The sequence below is a fragment of the Lagenorhynchus albirostris genome, chromosome 19, assembly GCF_949774975.1.
Source record: "Lagenorhynchus albirostris chromosome 19, mLagAlb1.1, whole genome shotgun sequence".
NCBI classification, from domain to species: Eukaryota; Metazoa; Chordata; class Mammalia; order Artiodactyla; family Delphinidae; genus Lagenorhynchus; species Lagenorhynchus albirostris.
This window is the reverse complement of record NC_083113.1, coordinates 3656847-3675324: the sequence shown is the minus strand read 5'-3', so window position 1 is coordinate 3675324 and position 18478 is coordinate 3656847. Positions and strand designations below refer to the sequence as shown.

Sequence of the window (18478 nt, the reverse complement as noted above, 5' to 3'; positions counted from 1 at the left end):
TAATTCATTATTTGTCTTAAATTCAGATTGAAGTATGCATCCTGTATTTTACCTGGCAAGCCCCGATTCAGGGGTTTTTTAACCTCTTGTGCTGTCAGCTTTCCCGTCCATGAAAATGAGGAAAATAAATGATTAAACATGAGGATTAAATATGATTAAATACACACTCAGAACACACTATCTGGTAACTTAGCGTCAAACCTCTTCTTTGAAGCCTTTTTAAGATGCTTAAGAGCCATCACAGACTGTCACACATAATCGTGCAAATTTAAGGTGCATCATAGAGTGGGACCAGCCGGCCAGGTACACACACACAGAAATGCACATTTTCAGATGAACACTGAGGAAACCAGGGCGTAACGACACACCGACATCTGCAGACACACTCCAGGGAAATCTGAGACCCCCACTACTCAAGCAGGCAGACCTGCTTGTCAGTACTGAACGCCCCATTCACAGGCAATCCTGCACACGCACGCACACACACACACACACACACACACACACTCGGGACACATAAAACTGCAGATGCACCAGCTGAAATTACACATCACCCTCCCACACGATTTCCCTCTGGTTGACACCCAGGGCCCATCTCCCGAGGCTGCCCCTCAAAGATGCGCGCCCCAAACAGGCTCCCTGCCCCCACCCGCAGCACGCAGGCGCACAGAGGCGCTGGAGGCTCAAAAGCTGTTTTCCAAGCGCGCTTCTCTGCAAACCTTGTTATTCGTTCTTAGTGAACCCCCAAACCTTTCCGGAGGGACTCCCCGCTCCTCCTCTAAAACTGCTCTATGGGCTCCCCCCAAAGTCATGTTCCTATATTTTTATTCGGCCAGTGAGATAACCGAACCCCTGACACCTAACTGGCTTCTCAGGCGTGCAGACCAACCCCCATACCTCCCGCCTCCTCCATCCAATTACAGAGTCCCCCGTCTGCCCGTCCTACCCCCTAAAACCTCAGGACCAGGACCCGGGCTCCTCCTCCACCTGTCCTGGACGGAGTCCCCGCCACCCTTACTACTGACACCCCAGCCTCCTCTGTCCCCTCCACTCTTCCCTCCTCCCAGTGGCCACAGAAATCCTCGGACCTGGAGTCGCCCCGTGGCTCACAAGGATCTGAGCATCCCGACCGCCCTCAGGGGAGACGCGGGTTCCTCAAGGGGCCCCACCGCGGGCACCATCGGGTCTCAGGGGCTCCTAGGCAGCAGCTCCTGAGCCCTATTGCCCCGAACGCACCGGCGCATCCTGGCCAGGCGGCCCCGCCCTCCCCGCAGGGACCCCGCAGCGCCATCCGGCCGCCCCCTCTCCCCTCCCCCTGACCCCGGCCCGCGCTGCGCCCCCGTCCGGATGGCGCAGACCCTTTAGAGCTGCGGCCTCGGGACTGACCTCCGGACCCAGCTTCTGTCTGGGCCGCTGGGCAGGAGCGGGCGGGCTCGCTCAGCGCTTGTCCTTGGCGCCCGGGTAGCGCTGGCTCCGAAGATGTCCAGGGAATCTGTGGACAAACTCGCAGGAATGAACAGAGCTGAGTGGCTCAGCGTCACGCAAAGCACTCCCCCATCCCGGGCCCCAAACAGAAGTCAGGTGGTTAAAACAGTCTCTGACACCGGCACAGGTGTCTGAGTGTTGGCTGCAATTTTATTTTTAGGGAGGAGGGTCGGGGGCCTCATTCGTTAGAGGAACCAGTTAAGGAGGTCGCCATGGGCAGGTTTTAACAGAATGAGAATCAGTTATGCAGGTAATAAGGGTAAGTACTGTTTCTCAACTTCTTATTTGAATATGAGGAGATATATGCCGCACACACCTAGAAAGACATGTATGTAGCGTGTACACTGGACCCAAACACAAAATATCTTTTATATACTGTATCACACTCACAGTAGTGCAAGAGTTTCCCTCCTTTTTCTAAACATTCTCACACTTTCACCCGTATTGACTTCAGTCTGGCATCTATTCAAAGCAAGACCAGTCACCTTTGTTGTCAAGGATGTCATGGCGAAGAGTTTAGCCTATCTGGACCATACAGGCTGTGTCACAGCTACTGGACTTTGCAGGAAAGCAGCCCAGACCCTACCTAAGGATGGACGTGGCTGTGCTAACGAGCCCTTATTTACACTACAGGCTGTGGCTGGATGGCCAGAGTCTGCCCACTCCTGACCTAGAGAATTTTCTGTACCAGCTCCTGCAGTAGATGAAGCCAAGCTGCTCTCTGGTAAAAGGGCAGTTTAGACAGAAACGTGAATAGATACAGTTTGTTGTTTTTCTTTTAAAAAAGAAATACTTTATGAAGATATGGATCCTGAGAAAGAAAAGAGTGTAATATAAAAACAGCCATTGAGTCTTGATGATGTACAAAATTTGAAATAACAACCTTAAAAAAGCTCTCATGAGCCTTGGGTTTCTCTCCTATACATTGGGGATCATATTAGTTCCTATTTCTTGGACTCTGGTGAAGGTTACACGAGATCATTAAAGTGTTCAGCCCCATATCTGACAGGTGGAAAGTGCCCAGGAAATGTTAGCATTTATCTAACATTATCAGTAACCGACTGGTTAATCTGCCCCAGGCAGAGGGGGGTGTCCTGCGGGCAGGGCACTGGCCACTCTGAGACTCAAACTGCCCAGAGGACCATGCAAGGAGCCAGGAGTCTCCAAGAGCCATTGATAAGATGCTCTGTCTGAAGTGCTTCTTCAGTGTCTCACAGCACCAAGCCCACAGCCTCACTTTCTGGGGGCTATGCTCTGTGATAATTCTGATAACCTAAGAGATCTAACCCAGTCCTGAGACAGACCCTTCTGTGACCATAGAAATATTCTGTATCTGCACTGTCCAGTGCGGTAGGCACTGGCCACATCTGGCCACTTAAACCTGCCCTGAGCAGCTGAGAAACCGTGTTTTGAATTTTTTTTAAGATTGATTCATTTACATTGAAGTAGTCTCATGCAGTTAGTTGGTGATTACTGTGTTGCAGAGCAAGAAAATTATACCTGAATTCCTTCTCATACATGCAAGACCTCATGTGCAGCTAGATGTGATGTCCTGAGAAGGACAGGGCATCACTTAGGTGGTATTGAAGAGATCATAGCTTACCTTGAATCTCATTAGGGGGAATGGGTCAAAACAACAACAAAAACAACAAAATAAAAAGCCATCAATATGGGGCAGGGTGTGACTCTGGTCTTCAAAATCTTCAGTGTTGTAAGAGGCAAAGAAGGGCTGAGGGGATTTTCCAGCTTAAAGAGACTAAAGATACATTACTAAAAAGCCTAGACGAGACCTTGTGTAAGAGGAAAAAGAACGTCAAAAAAACATTAGGTATTAAACTAACAAACCAGGAATATGGACATTAGATTAGATGAAAGTGCATGTAAGAGTTAAAAGCCCAAATGTTACAACAGTCTCACACTTACCAAAGAAAATATTCTATTTCTAAGGCCATACACACTGAGGAATACATATGTATATTATATATAATGTATATGTATATGATATATATGTGAGAAAACATGCAAATAGAAAACGTGTTAACAATTGGTGAATCTGGATGATCTTTGTACTGCTTTGCAAAATCTGTGACTCTTACATTCTTTTCTAATAACATTTCCAGAGAGTCCTCCCTGGGACTGGTGCAGGCACTAATAGGAGAGGTGTTCTTGCGAGCATCCTCACCCTGTGCCTCCCCTGACCTCTCCCCGGGGCCCCCATGGTTCCCCATCAGGGCCGCTCCAAAAACTCCCCTCCCACCTGTTAAGAATTCCAGAGACAGAGCAGATGCCTCATTGGCTAAGGTTGAGTCACCTGCTCAGCCTGGAACCAATCATAGGGAACCTTGGCATTGCTGGCTCTGACTGCTCAGGGGCATACCTGGAGCTGGTCTGAGGATGGGATCAGATCCATCCGAAGGGCATGGAGACAGGTGGTCCCCCAAGAAAAATCAAGGGTGTTAGTAGCAGAAGGAGGAATGGTGTCCAGGTGGACAAAGCCACAGCTGCCTACGCAGGAGGGACCGTTCCCTAATTCATTCCTCCATTTAATCAGCTCATGTGTATACAGTGCTTACCGCTGGTTACATCTGTTCTACACACAGGGGTATGTCATTGAGGAACAGAGGAGGTTCCTGCCCCCAAGCACTACTCTAGTAGGGAAAACAGATGATGAACACACAGATACAGGTATTCTCTCAGGTAGCAATAATTACTCTGAAAAAACTTCAGCAAGGCAAGGGGGTTGGAGAGAAATGGGGCAAAAGTGAGCAAGGGAGGCTTCATGGAGGAGGTGACATTGGAGCAGAGGCAGGAATTAGCAAAGAAAAGAAGGCAGGAAAGAGGGCAGCATCTTCAAGGAAAACTATCCCCCACAAGATGGGGCCACATCCGGAATGAGAGATGGACAAAGGGGCACCCAGCCACCCAAGGATCTCTGCTGGGCAGAGATGGTGGTAGATGTACCTGACTTCTCAGAACCCAGGGGCCTCTGGCCAAAGGGAGGAAACAAGCAGACTTACCACAGGACAGAACGGCAGGACTCTGAATAACATCGTTCCCTTCATTCTGATGGGCTTCTTTGGCGGATCATCAGTGTTCTCAGAAAGCAGGACTGAGGGAGGAGGAAAGAGGCATGAGGCCATCTTGCCCTCTGAGGCTTGAGAAACTCAATAATAATAAAATCTTCATCATGAAACCACTGGCAAGAGCTAATATATGTGGAGTACTTGCTTTGTGCCAGGCATGTAGTTAAGTATTTTACATGTATTATCTTTTTTGGTTCTTCATAATAACTCTCTGAAATGGCTACTCTCATCATCCCACTTTAGAGATGAGGAAACCAAGGCACAGAGAGGTTAGAACACTTGCTGGAGGTTGCACAGCAGCACCTGCAGACATGCCTTAAATTGCATCCTGAAGACCCACAGGGAACAGACTGGGAATGTCAGTGAGTGAAGGGGCTGGGGTAAGACAACAGGGGTGTCCAGGCCACAGAAAGGAGCCCAGATTCATTCAGCTCTCAAGAGATCACTGAAGGGTCTGAGCAGGGCAGTGACAGGACCTACTGACAGGAGGTGATGTCTGGTGGTTCCATCCTGGGAGCCCCTCAGGACACTCCTTTCCCAGGAAGAGCCAGTGAGAGATATTTGGGGTTGGGATCAGTCTTCAGGGTCAACCCTTCCCCATTAGCCTTACCCTGGAGACCCTCCCCACTCCCAACTGCCCACAGTTTTCCACCCCATGTGTGTCTCACCTCCTTTCTCCGGCGGCTTGGTCTGCACCGCCTCCGTTTCCTGGCCCTCGATGGTGCTGAGAGGTAGCATCGTGACACCACAGGTGCTCCCTATGGACAGGAGACCAGAGCAGTCAGTGCCTGGGCTGGGGACCCAGATGGCCTGGGTGTGAACCCCAGCACTGCTCTCAGGTGTTGGATGGACTCAGGCAGCTCCATCCCCTCCCCAAGTCTCCAGGTCCCCAACATCCAAGGGGAAGTGTTGGCAATGCCTCCCTCCTAGAGTGGCTTCCAAGGCCCAGTGTGTGATGTGGGGAGAGCGATTGCCATGGCGCCTGGCAAGGGCAAGGGCAGGGATCATGGGTGTGGGGTTTATGACCATTTAAACAATGAAGAAATATTACCTTTTTTAAAAAACCTTTTATTTTATATTGGAGTATAGCCGATTAACAATGTGATAGTTTCAGGTGCACAGCAAAGCGACTCAGTCATACATATACATGTATCCATTCTCCCCCGAACTCCCCTCCCATCCAGGCTGCCACATAACATTGAGCAGAGTTCCCTGTGCTATACAGTAGGTCTTTGTTGGTTACCCATTTTAAATATGGCAGTGTGTACATGTCAATTCCAAACTCACCAACTATCCCTTCCCCACTGGTAACCGTAAGTTCGTTCTCTTAAGTCTGTGAGTCTGTCTCTGTTTTGTAAATAAGTAAAAATGAAAAAATATTATGCCACGAAAAGCTGGGACCCTGAAGGTGAATGTCAGTTAACTGAGTATCAAAAGGGCCTCTGGTGTCTGGCATACAGCAGACACTCAACAGGTGCACCTCATGGCCATCATTCCTAGTGCGATATTTCAGCCCTGTCCTAAGGCTACAAGGCAGCTTGACCAAACGGTTAAGACCAGGACCTCGCTTCCCTGGACTCAGGGGCCCCATTCTGGTACAGGAGGCTTAAGTCTTAAGTCTTAAGACTGCCTCTCAGGACTGCTGTGAAGACGAGGGGTCCGGTCCACAGACACCTCACCACAGTCCCTGGGGAGGGGGCAGCACTGCAGCGAGGGTGCCTAGCCGCAGGCTCAGCTGTGGGGTCCTGGGGCCCCGCCTCCACCCTAGCCTTACTTTGGGCAGTACTTTGGCCAATGTGTCTGGAGGGTGCACTGGGGGGGTCCAGCCTGCCGGTCACTAGCCGAGAGATCTCAAGGGTCAAGCTCGCCAGATTTTAACAACAACAAGATCACAAGAAATACACAGCACACTGGGATTTGAATTTCAGATACACAAATCATATTTTACCGTAAGGATGTTCAAGCACTGCATGGGTCATGTCTGCATAAAAATCATTTTTTATTTATTTTGCTAAATTATGTTTAAGTGTAGGTAAGTCCCATGAAATATTCAGGACATACTTATACTAAAAGGTAATTCATTATTTATCTGAAATTCGAATTTAAGCAGGTGTCCTGTATTTTACCTGCCATCCCTGATTCAGGGGTTATTTAACCTCTTGTGCTGTCATGAAAATGAGGACTATAAATATTAAGCCTGAGGATTAAATACGATTAAACACACACACACACTCAGGACACACTGTCTGGTAACTTAGAGTCAAACCTCTCCCTCTAAGCCTTTTTAAAGAACAAGACCCATCACAGACCCTCACACATAATCGTGCAAATACAAGGTGCGTCAAAGGGCGGGAACACCCGGCCAGATAGACACACACACAATTGTTAGAGACACACATTTTCAGAAGAACACTGGGGAAACCAGGGCATGACGACACAAGCACACCTGCAGACACACTCCAGGGAGACACAGAGACCCCCGCCACTCAGGTGGGCAGGCGTGCTTGTCAGTACTGAATGCCCTCCTCACAGGCAGTCCTGGACATGCACACACACACACACACACACACACTCGGGGCACACACAACTGCAGACGCAGAAGCTGAAATTACACATCACCCTCTCCAACACAAGTTCCCTCTGGCTGACACCCAGCGCCCATCCCCAGTTTCACCCAGGGCCCATGCCCCCGAGGCTGCCCCTCAAAGATGCGTGCCCCAAACAGGCTCCCTGCCCCCACCCGCAGCACGCAGGCGCACAGAGGCGCTGGCGGCTCAAAAGCTGTTTTCCAAAGGCCCTTCTCATCTGCAAACCTCTTGTGCGTCTCAGCGAACCCCCAAACACAACCGGAGGGGCTCCCCGCTCCTCATCCCTCAAACTACTCTCTGGACTCCCTGCAGTATCATTTTCCGATTTTCTACTTGGCCAGTACGTTACCTGACCCCCGATACCCGACCGGCCTCTCTGGTGTGCAGAGCAAACCTGTTCCTCCCGCCTCCTCCATCCAACTACAGAGTCCCCCGTCTGCCCGTCCTGCCCCCTAAAACCTCAACACCAGGACCTTCTCTACTGTCCTTCTCTACCTGTCCTGGACGGAGTCCCCGCCACCCCTACTACTGACACCCCAGCCTCCTCTGTCCCCTCCAGTCTCCTCTCCAGTTAGTGGCCAGAGAAATCCTCGGACCTGGAGTCGCCCCGCGGCTCACGGGGACCTGAGCATCCCGACCGCCCTCAGGGGAGACGCGGGTTCCTCAAGGGGCCCCACCGCGGGCACCATCGGGTCTCAGGGGCTCCTAGGCAGCAGCTCCTGCACCCCACTCCCCAGAATTCACCCGCGCATCCTGCCTGGGAGCGCCGCCCTCCCCGCGGAGACCCCGCGGCACCATCCCCCCGCCCCCCGCCCCGCGCTGCGCCCCCGCCGCATGGCGCAGACCCTTCAGAGCTGCAGCCGCGGGACTGACCTCCGGACCCGGCTTCTGGCTGGGCCGCTGGGCAGGAGCGGGCAGGCTTGCTCAGTGCTTGTCCTTGGCGCCCGCGCAGAGCTGGCTCCGGAGATGCCCGGGGACGCGGTGGACAAACTCGCGCGAATGAACAGGGCTGAGCTGCTCAGCGACACGCACACCCCCCAACCCCCGCCCGCAAACACAAGTCAGGTGGTTAAAACTGTCTCTGACACCAGCACAGGCGTCAGCGTGTTAGCTGCGATTCCGTTAATAGAGGGGAGGGTCGGGGGCCTCTTCGTCCTCGTTCGTTAGGGAAAGCAATTTAGAAGGTCGCCCTGGGCAGGTTTTTAGTGGTTGAGAATTACTTGTGCAGGAAATAAGAGTACGTAGTATTTCTAAACTTGTTCTTCGAATGTGAACAAACACACGCCACACACGGAGGAACACATGTATGCAGCCTGTGCCCTGGACTCAAACACAAAATATCTTTTACACTGTGCATCACAGTTCCGATAGTTCACGATTTTCCCTCCTTTTTCTAACCATTCTCTCTCCTCCACCCGTATTGATTTCAGTTTGGCATCTATACGAAGCAAGGTCAGTCACATTTCTTGTCAAGGATGTCATGGCAAATATTTTAGAATTCTGGGCCATCGGGTCTGTGTAGCAGCTACTCCACTTTGCATGAAAGCCGCCCAGATGTTAGGTAAGGAATGGGTGTACTTGTGGCAAGAGCCCTTATTTACACAACAGGCTGTGGGCTGGATGACCAGAGTCTGCCCATCCCTGACCTGGAGAATTTTCTGTACCAGACCCTGCAGTAGATAAAGGCAAGCTGCTCTCTGGCAAAAGGGCAGTTTGAGCAGAAAACTGAACGGGCATGTCTTTAAAAAAAAGAAATATTTTATGAAAATAATATTGAAAAAATAGTGTAATATTGAATACTGTGAATGGAAAGAGCATAGGATACAAATAGGCACATAGTCTTGAATCTGGTAGAAAATTTTAAACGATAGTGTTTTGAAAAAGCTCATGAGAGCCTCGCTTTTATCTCCTATAAAATGGGGATCATATTAGTTCCTGCTTCCTAGGACTCTGGTGAAGGGTAAATGAGATCATCTACGTAAAGTGCTCAGCCCCATATCTGGCAGGTGGGAAATGCCCAGGAAATGTTAGCATTTATCTACATTATCAGCAACCGACTGGTTAATCTGCCCCAGGCAGAGGGGTTGTCCTGCAGGCAGGGCATTGGCCACCCTGAGACTCAAACTGCCCAGAGGACCGTACATGGAGCCAGGAGTCTCCAAGAGCCATTGATAAGATGCTCTGTCTGGCTGTGCTTCTTCAGTGTCTCACAGCACCAAGCCCACATCTTCACTTTCTGGGGGATACAGTTTGTGATAATTCTGATAGCCTACGAGATCTAAAGCAGTCCTGAGACAGACCCTTCTGTGCCCGTGGAAATGTTCTGCACCTGCAGTGTCCGGTATGGTAGCCCCTGAGCACATTTGGCCACTGAAACTTGCCTGGAGACGCTGAGAAACTCTGTTCCGAATTTTATTTATGTTTGACTCCTTTACGTTGAAGTAGCCATATGAAGTTCATGGTTACTTTGCTGTGGGCAAGAAAATTAAACTGAATTCCTTCTCAAATGCAGTTTCCCATAGTATCGTTATTGACGTTTGGGGCCAGAACATTCCTTGTGCAGGGGCTGTGCCTGTGCATTGGGGGAGGTGTAGAGGATCCTTGGCCCCTGCCCATTAGAGCCTAGTAGCACCACCACGTTGGACCAACCATAATATCCCTACATTGTGGAGAAGTTCCAGGAGGGGCAGTGGAGTATCACCCCAAATGAGAACTTCTGATCTACCAGAAAACTTCTGAGGAGAAATGAAGGAAAATTCCACCCACAGAGGTTCCCTCATTTTACCTGCACTGGGGGGTTTTGCGTGCATTCCAGCTAAAGGTCTTTTCACACTGGGAGAGTTTACAGTCTTTTCCAACATGAATTTTCTGGTGGTGCGTCAGGGAGGAGACCTGCCCGAAGGACCCCACCTTTGGTGCATGCACACGGTTTCCCAGCCATGTGGAATTTCCCGTGATTATTAGGAGGTGGGTCTTGGGGAAAGCTTTCCCATACTCAGGACACCTGTAGGGTTTCTATCTGGGAAGCATGCTCTGATGACTCTGAACACTTGGCATACGCAGGAAGTCTTTCCTCATCCCTCACACTGATAACATATCGTCCCAGAGACTTTTCTGACGCTTGAGAAGGGCCACCTGGCAGGTGAAGGTTCTCCCACATTCCTGGCTTCCCTCCCAGGTGCCTGGCTGGTGAATCCTCTTGTGTTCTAACAGGTGGGAGCCAATGCAGGTTGGGGATATGATCACAATCCTGCCTTGTGGTAGGTTGCAAACATGGCCCCAGTTTTTTACCCTCCCCCATGTCCAAACCTGCAGCCCCCTAAGTGTTTAGTGCCCTCCTCTTCTGAATCTGCACTTGGCCATGTAATTGCTTTGGCCAAAGGGATGCTGGCAAAATGTGATTCAAGCAGAAGCTTCAAAAGTACTTGTGAAACTGGTATTTGTTTCTCTCTTGCGTCTTTACCCCTGCCATGAGGATGAACATGACCAGGCAAGCCTGCTGGAGGATGAAAGATACTTGGAGCAGGGCCAGGTCTCCCCAGTGTCCCAAGAGAAGCCAGCCTGGGTGAGCTGAGGACCAGCATCCACCAGGCATCTGGAGGAGCCCAGAAACCTCAGCAGAGACACCTCCACGACCCCTTGTGGCTTTGCTCCTGAAGTTTGCCAACTAAAGGATGCTGCCCACCATTCCATACCACCTACAGTTCACCCTGAAAGGAATTCAAGGTGAAGACCTGGGTGAGGCACTCTATGCTCTGGGGAAAGTGGCAGAAATGGTCCTCAGATAATTAGATATTTTCAGGAAAAAAATACTATGAACCAAGATTCTTGCATCTTCCCATACTTAGAAAAGCACTAAAATCATTGACTGAGATGTCTGTTCTTCATGACCAACAGGAACCTTGTGCTGAGATGTGTGCTTGACTGCATGGACCCCTTCTCCAAAATCACACAGAAACTGACCTCCTACCTACCTTTTGGAGCAGTTCCTCAGAGCTCTCTGACAGGCTGCTTCTTGGGCTATAGTCCTCAGTAAGTCCCCAAATAAACTGAAACTCACAGCTCTCACATTGTGCATTTTCACTTCAGTCGACCATTTCTGTGGATTTTGTTGTTGTTGCAGTTAAGTGGCATTACTGTGTCTAAACATAAGTGCTACATGCATATTCCGAGTATTTACGCAATATCTGAAGAGGTAAGTGAATGGACGCTATGAATCTTGGAAGGTATGAATGTTGGAAGATGCTCTTCCACTCACAGTTGTGTGACCATCTGGGAAAGTCCCAGTGTCCACATGTGTGAGGTTATTACCATGATGGTTAAGGGCAGAGACTCTGAAGCCAGCCTGCCTGGGTGTGAATCTTGGCTTGGCTACTTGTGATCTGTGTGACCTGAAGCAAGTGACATGAACTCTCTGTGCCTCTTTGTTCTCTTCTCTTGGAAAGATGGATAATAACAGAACCAGCCATATGGTTGTGAGAATTAAGTGGATCAAAATGTGTAAAGACATTAGCTCAGTGCCTACCACATGGTCAGTGCTCGAAGGTTCATCATTCTAAATATTTGTGTAAAAATGGAGGAGATCCTAGTCAATGGGAGAGAGAGACAGTATTGAAGAGTACATTTATTCACTCATGTATTCATCACAGCCTGGTGCCGGGGCTAAATTAACATAAGAGACCTGGTCAGCGGTGGACACAATATCCATTCTCCTTTGCTGTAATAATAGAAGCTAGTAGGTGACACAGGATTGCCCAGCTAAGGACTGCACTTCCCAGCATCTCTTGCAGCTAGATGTGGTCATGTGACTATGCTCTGGCCAATGAGGTTTGAGGAAAAGTGATCTGGGCATCTTGAAGGAGTTGCCCTTTGAAGGACTAAAGTGTGTCTTCCCCTTCCCTCTTCCCCTCACCTTCCCCTGACCCAGAATGTGGACTGGGTGTGGGGGGTGAGCCCTCTCCAGCCAGGTGGCACAGAGCAACAAAGTTGAAGGACCCTGGCTGCCCAAATCCACCAGTTTGTAACACTTCCCCCCTGGAAGTTTACACACAATCACCATCAGAGAGAAATCAACTGTGGCATATTTAAGCAGCTGTATTTTGGAGTTTTACACCAGAGTAGCCCAGGAAGTGTGTTTTGGGAGCGCGGGGTCTAGGGTGGGAAGCAGAGGAGCCTCAGGTATTAGGAAAGGTAGAGAATGCTGAGGCAGCACAGGGGACATTCCCACGCCTTGATCTCCTTGTACTTTGCACGAGGCTTCGAAGGGGAGGTGCGCTTTGAACCAGGTTTCGAAGTTTCAGAAGAAGATTGTGATTCAAAGTCAGAGTCATTCGATTCCATGTAAAAGGTGAAGCAAACACTTGGCTGGAAGGACAGAGAACAGAGACGAAGGAATAGAATGTTAGTGCCTAGGTAGTGTCCAGTCACCCTTAGTTTGGGGGCTGAGCACGTGCTCTCAGGGGCAGCCCACCTAGGGTTGCATTCCTACTTGGCCACGTACAGCTGGGGATCCTGGGTCAAGCATCCTGACCTTCCCTGGCCTCAGTTTACATTTCTGTATAAAGGAATAAAAATAACTGCTCTCTCATAGAGGAGTGTGAGGACTGAACAAGGTAATCCTAGAAAAGGATCTTTAAATTTAACAATGTTTGCCACTTACTGAGAGCTGGAAACCCGTTAGCTGTGACAACGTTTGCTTTGCTGCTTTCTTAAAACCATCTGCTTTCCTAAAAAAATTAAACACTTCCTCTCAATATAAAGTGTCTCCCACGGTGCTGGCAGTATGTAGCTGCAGTAATTTCTGAGAGGACTATTATTTCTACCCAGTGGTTATTGAGTATTTACTCTGCTGCATGAATGACATGTCAGGTTCCATTTAATCCTCATGAGGTGGCCTCTGTTCTTATTTCTCCATCCTACAGATGAGGTAACGGAGGTAGGGAGGGACCAGTAAGTTTTCTCACTCTTTATGATCAGACATAGAGGTGGGGGATATCAGGCAGTCAGGATTAGAAGTGAGTATATAACCTCCTCAGGGGACAGACATCTCCCATCATTCATGTGACAGATACTTATATCCCAGGCACTGTTGTAAGCATAGCGCAAATGTGAACTCACTTAATCCTCGTAGTAACCCTGTGAGGGGGGTGTTCCTACTGCCGTATTTCACAGATGAGGAAACCGAGGCTCAGAGAAGTTCAGGAACTGGTTCCGGGTCCCACAGCTCGTGGTGGCTGAGGCCGGATTTGAAGCCAGCACTGCGACTCTGGAGTCTGTGCTCTCAGCTTCACCAGGCTGGCACTCCCGGCTGGGAGGCTCAGGGTGGACAGGAAGGCTTTCCCTCCACTCAGTGTAATCACCTGTGCAGAATCGTCCTTTCCCCTATTTCCGGGTTACCTACCCTCCAAACTACTGACACTGTGGGTCCAGATCCTTCTTGCAGGGGTCGGGGGGGATGTCCTGGACATTGCAGGACGTTGACCAGCATCCCTGGTCTCTACCCACCAGATGCCAGCAGCATCACCCCTTCAATTGTGACAAACAAGAGTGTTTCCAGACACTGAAGGTGTCCCCTGGGGAACACCTCTGGTTGAGGATCACTGCTGCATCCCATGCTTCTGTTCTCAGGGTTGGCGAAAGGTAGGGACCTTCAACCCCTCACACTCCCATGGGCATGTGACCCAGGCTGGGGCAACTGGGGTCCTGCATCTCCTCAGCGGATGCTTGGTTCAGTGGTGAGCACAGGACCTGAAAGGACCAATCAGAACGGTCTCTGCTTCTAGGTTATTTGGTTCATCTACAAGTGTCTCTCCAATGATTTCTTATTAGTTAGTTACATGGAGAAATAAGAAAATCAGAAATTATTAAGTGGAGAAATGGGACAAGCATCTCGGTTGAATGGATCAAAATTCATATCACCAGTGACGGCAGACAGACCTAGGGTGCATCTCGATGTGATGTCATGAGAATGACGCGGCATCACTTAGGTGGTATTCCAGAGATTATAGCTATGCTGGAACTCATTCATGGGGAAATAGTAAAAAATAAACCCAATAAAACATGAATATGGGGCGGGGTGTGACTCTGGACTTCAAAATCTTCAGTGCCATAGAGGCAAAGAAAGGCTGAGGAGATTTTCTAGCTTTTAAGAGAAGTAAAGATACATTACTAGGCACAATACCTGCCCTAGACCAGACCTTGTGTAGGAGGAAAAAGAACACCAAGCAGACAGCATGTAGCAAACTATCAAAACTGGAATGTGGACAGAGATAAGATGAAAGTGTGTATCAGGGCTGAATGCACGAAAATAGAAAAAGTGCTAAAAATTGGTGAATTTGGATGATCTTTGTACTGCTTTGCAAAATCTGTGACTCTTACATTCTTTTCTAATAACATTTCTAGAGAGTCCTCCCTGGGACTGCTGCAGGCACTAATAGGAAACGTGTTCTTGCGAGCATCCTCACCCTGTGCCTCCCCTGACCTCTCCCCGTGGCACCCCTGGTTCCCCATCAGGGCCGCTCCAAACTCCGCCCCTACCTGTTAAGGATCCCAGACACAGAGCAGACGCCTCATTGGCAAAGGCTGAGTCACCTGCCCAGCCTGGAACCAATCATAGGGAACCTTTGCATTGCTGGCTCTGATTGGTCAGGGGCATACCTGGAGCTGGTCTGAGGATGGGATCAGATCCATCCGAAGGGCATGGAGACAGGTGGTCCCCCAAGAAAAATCAAGGATGTTAGTAGCAGAAGGAGGAATGGTGTCCAGGTGGACAAAGCCACAGCTGCCTACGCAGGAGGGACCCTTACGTAACTCATTCCCTCACTTAATCAGCCCGTGTGTATACAGTGCCTAACACTGGCTACATCTGTTCTAGGCAGGGGGATATGCCATTGAACAACAGAGGAGGTTGCTGCTCCCCAAGAACCATTCCAGTAGGGAACACAGATGATGAACACACAGATACAGGTACGCTCTCAGGTAGCAATGATTACTCTGAAAAAAATTCAGGAAGGCAGGGGTTAGAGAGAAATGGGGCAAAAGTGAGCAAGGGAGGCTTCATGGAGGAGGTGACATTGGAGCAGAGGCAGGAATTAGGAAAGAAAAGAAGGCAGGAAAGAGGGCAGCATCTCCAAGAAAACCATCCCCCAGAGCTGGGGCTACATCCTCAAGGGTACAAGGGGCACCGAGCCACCCAAGGGTCTCTGCTGGGCAGAGGGGGTGGCAGATGTGCCTGAGCTCAGACCCAAGGGCTTCTGGTGAAAGGGAGGAAGCAAACAGGCTTACCATGGGACAGATCGGCACCCGTCTGGCTGACACTCTTGCATTCTTTCTGGGGGGCTTCTTTGGTGCCCCACCAGGGTTCTCAGAAGGCCGGGCTGAGGGAGGAGGAAAGACTCGTGAGGCCATCTTGTCCTCTGTGGCTTGAGAAACTCAGTAATAACAAGATCTTCATCATGAAACCATTGACAAGAGCTAATATGTGTGGCGTACTTGCTATGTGTGAAGCATGCTTTTAAGTATTTTACATGGATTATCTTATTTGGTTCTTCATAATAAGTCTCTAAGATGGGTAGTATATTAATCCAACATTAGAGAGGAAACGAAGGCACAGAGAGGTTAGGACACTTGCTGGAGGTTGCACAGCATTGCCTGCAGACATGCATTAAATTGCATCCTGAAGGCCCACATGGAATAGAGAGGGCAGGTCAGTGAGTGAAGGGGCTGGGGTAAGACAACAGGGGGCTCTGGAGATAGGGGCACCCTGGGGAGCCCATGTCCAGGAGGAAGGGACAGCTGATATGCAGCTGCCTGTGGGGATGCCTCTGCAGGAAATGGTCAGGTATTTTCTGTCTCCTGTATGATTGTTACAGGCCACTACACATGTGATGAAATACATGGAAAAATACACATGGATTGTGCCAATAGCCATGGGCTAGTTTTGATGTTGTCCTATCATCATGTAAGATAGAACTACCGAGGGCAGTTCAGGGCCCGCCCTCCCCAGCAGGAGCCAGTGGGAGCTATTTGGGGTTGGGATCAGTCTTCAGGGTCAACACTTCCTCATCAGCCGTGCCCTGGAGACCCTGCCCACTGCCACCTGCCCACAGTTTTCCACCCCATGTGTGTCTCACCTCCTTTCTCCGGCGGCTTGGTCTGCACCTCCTCCATTTCCTGGTCCTCGATGGTGCTGAGAGGTAGCATCGTGACACTACAGGTGCTCCCTATGGACAGGGGACCAGAGCAGTCAGTGCCTGGGCTGGGGACCCAGATGGCCTGGGTGTGAACCCCAGCACCGCTCTCAGATGTTGGATGGACTCAGGCAGCTCCATCCCCTCCCCAAGTCTCCAGGTCCCCAACATCCAAGGGGAAGTGTTGGCAATGCCTCCCTCCTAGAGTGGCTTCCAAGGCCCAGTGTGTGATGTGGGGAGAGCGATTGCCATGGCGCCTGCCAAGGGCAAGGGCAGGGATCATGGGTGTGGGGTTTATGCCTCTTTAAGAATAGAAAAATTATGACACAAAGTGCTGGGACCCTGGAGGTGAATGTGTCAGTTAACTGAGTATCAAAAGGGCCTCTGGAGTCTGGCATACAGTAGGCACTAAATAAGTGCATTCATGGTCAGCATTCTCAGTGCCATATTTCAGCCCTGTCCTAAGGCTACAGGATAGCTTGACCAAGTAGTACATACCAGGACCCCTCTTCCCTGTCCTCGGGGGCCTCTTCTGGTACAGGATGCCTCTCAGGACTGCTGTGAAGACGAGGGGGCCGGTCCACAGACCCCTCACCACAGCCCCTGGGGAGCGAGCGGCCAGCACTGCTGCAACGGTGCCTAGCAGCAGGCTCAGCTGAGGGGTCCTGGGACCCCGCCTCCACCCCAGCTTTACCCTGGGCAGGACTTGGGCCAGTGTGTCTGGAGGGTGCACTGGGGGGTTCCAGCCTTCCAGTCACGAGCGGAGAGACGTCAAGGATCAAGCTCGCCAGATTTAACAACAAGATTACAAGAAATACACAGCAAACTGAGATTTGAATTTCAGATACACAAATCATACTTTAGTATAAGTAGCTCCCAAACACTGCACGGGACGGGTCTACATAAAAAAATCACCCTTTATTTATTTTGCCAAGTTATGTTTAAGTAGAGGCAAGAAATATCTGGGACATGGTTACACTGGAAGGTAATTCTTTGTTTGTCTGAAGTTCAAATTTAAGTATGCATCCTGTATTTTACCTAACAAGCCCCGATTCAGCGGGTATTTAACCTCTTGTGCTGTCAGGTGTCCCCTCCATAAAAATAAGGACAATGAATGATTAAACAGGAGGGTTGAATATGATTAAACACATGTCAGGTATTGAGAACACAGCCTGACACACAGTCAGGCAGTTTATGTGTTGGATCCAACTCTGTTGTTATTGGTGGGGGGGAGGGCAGTTAGGAGGCCTCTTCCTCCACCTCCTCTCCCACCCCCACCTTCCCTGCATCACTGTCCCTGATGCCACGACCTTCCAACCTGGCCTCTGACCTCTGATCTCCTGCAGCGCCCCTCCCCCACCCGTCCAGGCCCTGGTTCTGGGCCAGGTCTTCCAGGGAAGACAGAACCTTATGGAAGAAGATCCCCAGGTCACAGAGCTTCATGCTTCAGAGCAGCTGAGGCACAAGGGCCTGGCTGCCAGTTCAAGTGTGGCTGGGGAGTTAGGGCTGGCCCGGCAGGACCATCAGACACACGATGATCCCCCAGGAACTTGGTGATCCCCCATCAGGGACTCACACGCACACTCCAACACCCCATGACGTTCTCTGAAAACCTCTGAGACACCCTTGGAGCCCACAGACCTATTTTTAAAAATTGAGACCCACCAGTAGATACACACACACACACACACACACACACACACACACACACACACAACGGCAGACGCACAACCTGAAAATACAAGTCACCCTCTCCAACACAATTCCCCTCTGGTTGACACCCTGGGCCCACGCTACTCTCACGCAGATGCCCCTCTATGCCACCAGGACGCTCCCAGCCCCCCCTGCAGCCAGACATGAGCCCCCAGAATCACTGGAGGCTCAAAAACACTTTTGCATTTGCAATCACCTTATTCATCAGCGAATCATCATATGTGTCCTCAGCGGACCCCCAAACGCCTCTAAAAGGCTCCCTGCCCCAAGTTGTCCACAAAACTCCCCTCTGGATTCCCCCCAGATAGTTTTGCTATGTTCTCTTTGGCCAATTCTGTACCTGGCCCCGTGACCGCCCCCGGACCATTCCAGTGTCCTTACAGCACCGCCCCCCCATACCTCCCGCCTCCTCCATACAAGT

The 18478-nt window shown here is 50.3% G+C and overlaps 2 protein-coding genes across 2 annotated transcripts in view; both read right to left on the bottom strand.

The window, feature by feature from the left end:
• Nucleotides 1-18478, bottom strand: part of ZIM2 (zinc finger imprinted 2) — a 120698-nt gene that overhangs the window by 43067 nt on the left and 59153 nt on the right. The gene's annotated exons all lie outside the window — the stretch shown is intronic.
• LOC132510018 (uncharacterized) overlaps nt 1-18478 on the bottom strand; it is a 45629-nt gene that overhangs the window by 5009 nt on the left and 22142 nt on the right. Inside the window, exons 2-4 of the mRNA XM_060131678.1 lie at nt 5237-5326; nt 4503-4594; nt 1387-1492 (exon numbers count right to left, since the gene is read on the bottom strand). Coding sequence (XP_059987661.1) covers nt 1387-1492; nt 4503-4594; nt 5237-5306 — 268 coding nt within the window. The 5' untranslated portion in view covers nt 5307-5326. The remainder of the gene's footprint in view (nt 1-1386; nt 1493-4502; nt 4595-5236; nt 5327-18478) is intronic.